General features: G+C 43.0%; 1 protein-coding gene across 1 annotated transcript in view; it reads right to left on the minus strand.

Moving 5' to 3' along the window:
- SYNE1 (spectrin repeat containing, nuclear envelope 1) overlaps positions 1-5,230 on the minus strand; it is a 644,155-nt gene that overhangs the window by 119,180 nt on the left and 519,745 nt on the right. The window contains exon 124 of the mRNA XM_006882743.1: positions 855-980. Within this exon, the coding sequence (XP_006882805.1) occupies positions 855-980 (126 nt within the window). The remainder of the gene's footprint in view (positions 1-854; positions 981-5,230) is intronic.

The raw sequence follows: 5,230 nt of genomic DNA on the forward strand, positions 1-5,230 counted from the left end.
CCAACTCTCGTTTTTAAAATAGATCTGATTAACCAGAGGTAAGAATAGAACTTTTGGTTAAAATGCAATTATGTTTGCTGAGTGCTTTGTTTTGGTCTTTTTTAGTTTTAAAGAGAATTAATCTAGAACAACTTGCAAAGGACAAGTGAGGTTTGACAAGGGCATCTTATGAATGTAGGTCTGATACGATCTTGGGTCTGGCTCAACAGAGCCCAGCCTATGGGGAGACCACCTGAGGAAGAGATAGGAAACAGAATCACTTGGCAGACACTAAATCATGTCTGTCTGGGTAACAAACAATGCAGGGAGTGGTTTGTATTATTAGTTAAGGGTTTGGCATTCAAATACAATCTTGGGTGTTGATCACAATCTTTAGGCAGCAAGGCAAATCCAAGATTGGATGTCCCCATGCTTTCCTGAAATCTGCTCTGCAAAGTCTCACTTTTTTTACAGACTGGTGTGGAAGGTTGGGAGTGTTTCTCCCAGGACCACCATCTGTGGAATATCGACTCTCTGTAAACTACACACTGCTGGAATGACCCTTGGGTGGGAGTGCTCTGAGGAGATTATTTTTATTGCTCTTCACTCAGCTTTCAAATGTATTTTTAAAGGGTGCTTTTTAAACTTTCCTTCCCTTCCGCTGGGTAATCCATAAACTCGTCTCCATTTTCATCAGCTCCAATAAATCTATGTGAAACAGTTTCACCAAAGAGTTGTCTGATCTGGAGAACAAGCCAGGCACTTGCTTCTACACGCAGGCAGCCACAGGAATTTGACTTGACGACAAGTTCAAAGGCGTTGTTCCTACCGAGGCACAGACAGGGGTGACAGTGGGAGCCCGCGAGGCCCTTTACCTTGCAGCGCATCTGCTCGGCGTGCAGCTCCTCGTGGTGATCCGGCAAAGGCTGGCACAGCTTCTTCTTGAAAGTTCTTAGTTTCTCCAGAGAATCCGCTATCCCTTCCTCACATTTTTCCCAGTCCTGCAAGAAGAGGAGAAAGAAATGTCACACAATTGGAAGTAGGAATTGGGAAGAAAAGGTAAGACAAACAGAAAAAACCACTGCTGGTCCTCATCTGCAGAGAGAGAATGGAAAGTTACCCAGAGGAGGAGGGTCAGGGTTTGTCCGCACCCATTGCCATGGTGAGACTGTGACGAGGGGACCAGGGGGATCTCTCCTGGCCACATAGTATGTGAGATGAGTGTCCAAAGTATGTGACATGAAGTTTCAAAATCCTAACCTCCAAAGAGAAACTTGGTTCCACCCTCTCCAAGACAGACCTATTTGCTTTCTTGGCAGTCCAAGGCATGTTCGAGACTTTTCTTCTCCAGCATGCAACTAGAAGGCATCAGTTCTTCTTCCTTAGCCATTGTCTAGCTCTCTGATGTATAGCGAGTAATTGCAAAGATCATGGCCTGGATTAGGCACATCTTAGTCTCTAGACTGACATCTAAACACATGTAGTATATATACACATATGTATATATATTAAAATGATCTATTTATATCTGATTTATGGAAAGACAGACACATAGTTCCTGAATGATTGATGGCTTACTTTGAACAGACCATTAGGAAAATCAATCCCTAGAAAAAAAATCATCTTTTTTGAGAAAAAAAAATTTATTATTAATTTTAATGAAAATTTACAGAGACTTTGGATTTCCGTTCATTACTGTTGCACGTTTCTCCCTGCCCACCACTCCCCCCATTCTCTCTTCTCTTTGTAAAGAAAAAAAAAATTCTTTCACTGTTATTCAATCCCTCCCCCCAAGTCTAGGTCACTATGCAGCCTTTGAAAAATATACCATCTTTGACAAAGCAGATGATTAACTAAAACAAGAGAAATTCTCAATGGGATGAACCAACACAATAGTGGCTCAGACGGTCTCCATGTCCCCCAACACTTATGACAACGGCACACAAGTAGGCTCTGATTCCTTCTGGCTCCATAAGTCAGCCTGCACCAGAGCGGACATGGTGGAATCTAACAATATTGTGAGGGAGCTCCTGTGGCTGACTGGCAAGAAGCTGAGCTGCAATCCTGAAAGTGCACAGTTCGAATCCACCAGCTGCGGAGAACGGGCAATCTCCTCCCATGCGATTAACTGCCTCTGAAGTCCCACTGGAGGATCAGCTGTGAATTGGTTCTGATTCAGTGGTGAACAACAACAGTACTGTGACAGTGGTGAAGCGTGAACAAAGGGTGAAACTTACAATCCACATAAATCATACAAACCAATATGCAGAAGGAAGGACACAAGGGTCAGTTTAAAACACAGAGCTCCACTGTGCCAGACGGTGACCAGGACTAAAGAACACAGCAGGGTAAGTGGGTGACAGTGGCAACGCTGGGGAATGTGATGTGGAAGGTGACAGATAAGTCTCTACTGACAAAGTAAAATGGCCAGAATAGATTGTGGGGTTATGATTTGGAAGTTTGCTCCCTAAACTGGTCACACATCAAATTTGTAGTATTGGTTCCATCTCTGTAGAAGAGAGTAGGATTTGGGAACTATAGGAGAAATGTCATGTTTTCGCTCTATATATTTCAATTATTACCTCATCTTTGGGGGGGGTAGTCAAATGGTCATAATTCAGATTAATAACAAAATAAGGGTGGTTCACAAAGACAAAAGCAACGTTTAAAACAAAAATGTGCAAAGAGCTGGAGTCAGAAGATCAAAAAGGGTTGAACTCTCTCAGCATTTCTTAAGCTGAAGGAATCAAAGAACAAATTCAGTTGTTAACAATTTCAGCTTGCTTGGCTCCACAATCAACATTCTAGGCGCCAGCAGTCAGGAAATCAAAAGACAAATTGTACTGGGGAAGTCTGCTATCAGGGAGTAATGATGTCAATCTAGGGACTAAGGTGTTCCTGATACAGGCTGTGGTCTTCACAATTATTTGCATCAGAAAGCTGGAAAACGACTAAGGATGACAGAAGAATCAGTGTCTTTGAGTTGTGGTGCTGGAGGAGAAATGAACATAATACCATGGACTTCCAAGAACAAACAGGTCTGTCCTGGAGAGAGGGAAACCAAGTTACTCCTTAGAGGCAAGGATTTTGAAACTCTATCTCACATACTTTGGTCACATGGCCAAGAGGGACCAGTCATGCTTAGAAGGATGGAGGGACAGCACAGGAGAGGAAGACTGTGGATGAGATAGATTGACACTGTAACTGGGGTAATGAGGCTAGGTGTGTAGGAGTCAGTGAGACAGGCTCAGGATAAAGCAGGGTTGAGAGCTACTGTACATAGGGTTACTATGAGGCACAGGAGATTCAATGGCACCTAACAACAGCATAGTCAAGACAGCTCCCAAAACATGCACACAGGCACCTCAGCCTTGAGCCTCGTGGCTTGGTGTTCTGGAGTTTTCAGACTTGTTATTATTGGCTTCCTCCCATCCCCAACTGTCCAAAGTTCGCAGTCCTGCCAATATTGGCTTCCCTACCTCCTCCACCCTCACCCTAAGGTCTCATGTCACATCAGGTTTCTAGTTCAAGTCTCTAGTTTGGCCATAGGTGGTCTGGCCGTAGGTGTTCCAGCCATTGGTGGTGCTGCTGTAGGTGTAGCTGGAACAAGAAGGTTCTAGTCCTTCTGCTTTTTTTTTTTTTTTCTGAATTGGACATGCTAGTTTGAGAGTTTAATGGCACCTTGATTTGTTGCAACAGCATCTCTACAAATTAACTCCTATCAGCTGTCTTGGTGCCAAATGAGATTGGATTCAACAAGTCTCCTCAATTATGCCCAGTATATTCCATCCCTGTTCTTCATGTCACCAAGGGTCCTCCTCCTTAAGCATCTGTCACTGGATGAGTAGACAAGGAAGCCACCGAACATATGCAAATGGAGTTCTATGTAGCACTAAAGAATGAGAAAGAATCTGTGACACATTGTGTAACATGGATAAATCTAGAGACCGCTACACTGAGTGAAATGTCAGTCATAAAACATTGTGTAAGACCACGACTGTAACAGGTTTACACACAGATAGAAACAACCCAGGGTGGTCACTGGGGATAAGAAGAGAAGGAGAGGACAGTAAAATCTAATAAATAGGCAACAGCCACAAGGGGGTGAAGGTAAAGCAATGCACCACAGGGGAAGCTCACAGACTAGGGCTATTATAATAAACATTATAAAATAAAGTATGTATGAATGAATCGAGATGTTTTGCAAGCTTTGATTCAGCTCACAACTGAAAGGTGGAGTTTTTTTGTTTTCGTTTTAAATCAGTTTGAATTAACAAGATACCACATGGGACAAAGAGGAGCAGTTTCCTCCCATAACTTGAGCGCCTCGGAAACTTGCTGAGGGCGGGGGCCACTATGAGGCTGAAGGTTAAGCCGTGGGCTCTTCTCTCCTTTGGACACACGCTGAATTGTTTCCTTCTCAGCATCTCTCTCATCATTACCAGTCTTGTCTGAAGTTTTCCTAACTACTCCTTTTTTTATCACCTCAATCCATCCATTAATTAGTGTTGTCTTCTCTAAAAAGTACTGACTCAAGTATCTCTCTACTCAAAATGTCTTGTTTTCAAATTGAACTGACAGTTTGACTCAAAATTCTCTTACCAAAAAAAAAAAGAAATCCTTAATCTCTCTTGAGTAAATTTGTTTCAAGTCCCCTTGTTAAAAAATCTGTTTTCTAAGACTACACTTAGAGCTCAGTGCAGAGAGCATTGCACTGACAACACAAAGACCATTCCTCTCCGGTTGTTCGAATCCACAAGCAGCTCAATGAAAGGATGATGGGCAGTCGTTGCCCATGTGTTTTATGTTGTTGTTATTTTTAGGTGCCATTGAGTACAACCCATAGAGACCCATGAACGACAGATCTGAACCCTGCCCTGCCCTGTGCCACCCTCACACTTCCTGACACACTCGAGCCCACTGCAGCAGTCACCATGTCAACTCACGTGGTCGAGGCTCTTCCCCTCCATTAGCTGACCTCTCCTCTTGCAAACCCACGGGAAGGTCAGTTCCAACTCCACAGGAAGGAGTGTGGGTTTGAAGTATGAAGCACAATCAGAGGAGACTTTGCAAAAACAGCCCCCTTTCTGCTTAAATGTAACATTGTTTTCAATTAAATTATCAAATACTTTGGAATCTAGCAATAAATATTCAGTGATCTCTGAAGATTGCATTGGAGCATAGAGAAGCCAAGCACAAGAAAGAATTAAAGATAATAAAGAGCTGAACAGAAGATTCCAAAAGGCTGCTC

This window comes from Elephantulus edwardii, unplaced genomic scaffold (genome assembly GCF_000299155.1).
Source record: "Elephantulus edwardii isolate Elephantulus edwardi_28Jun2011 unplaced genomic scaffold, EleEdw1.0 scaffold00024, whole genome shotgun sequence".
Taxonomy (NCBI): domain Eukaryota; kingdom Metazoa; phylum Chordata; class Mammalia; order Macroscelidea; family Macroscelididae; genus Elephantulus; species Elephantulus edwardii.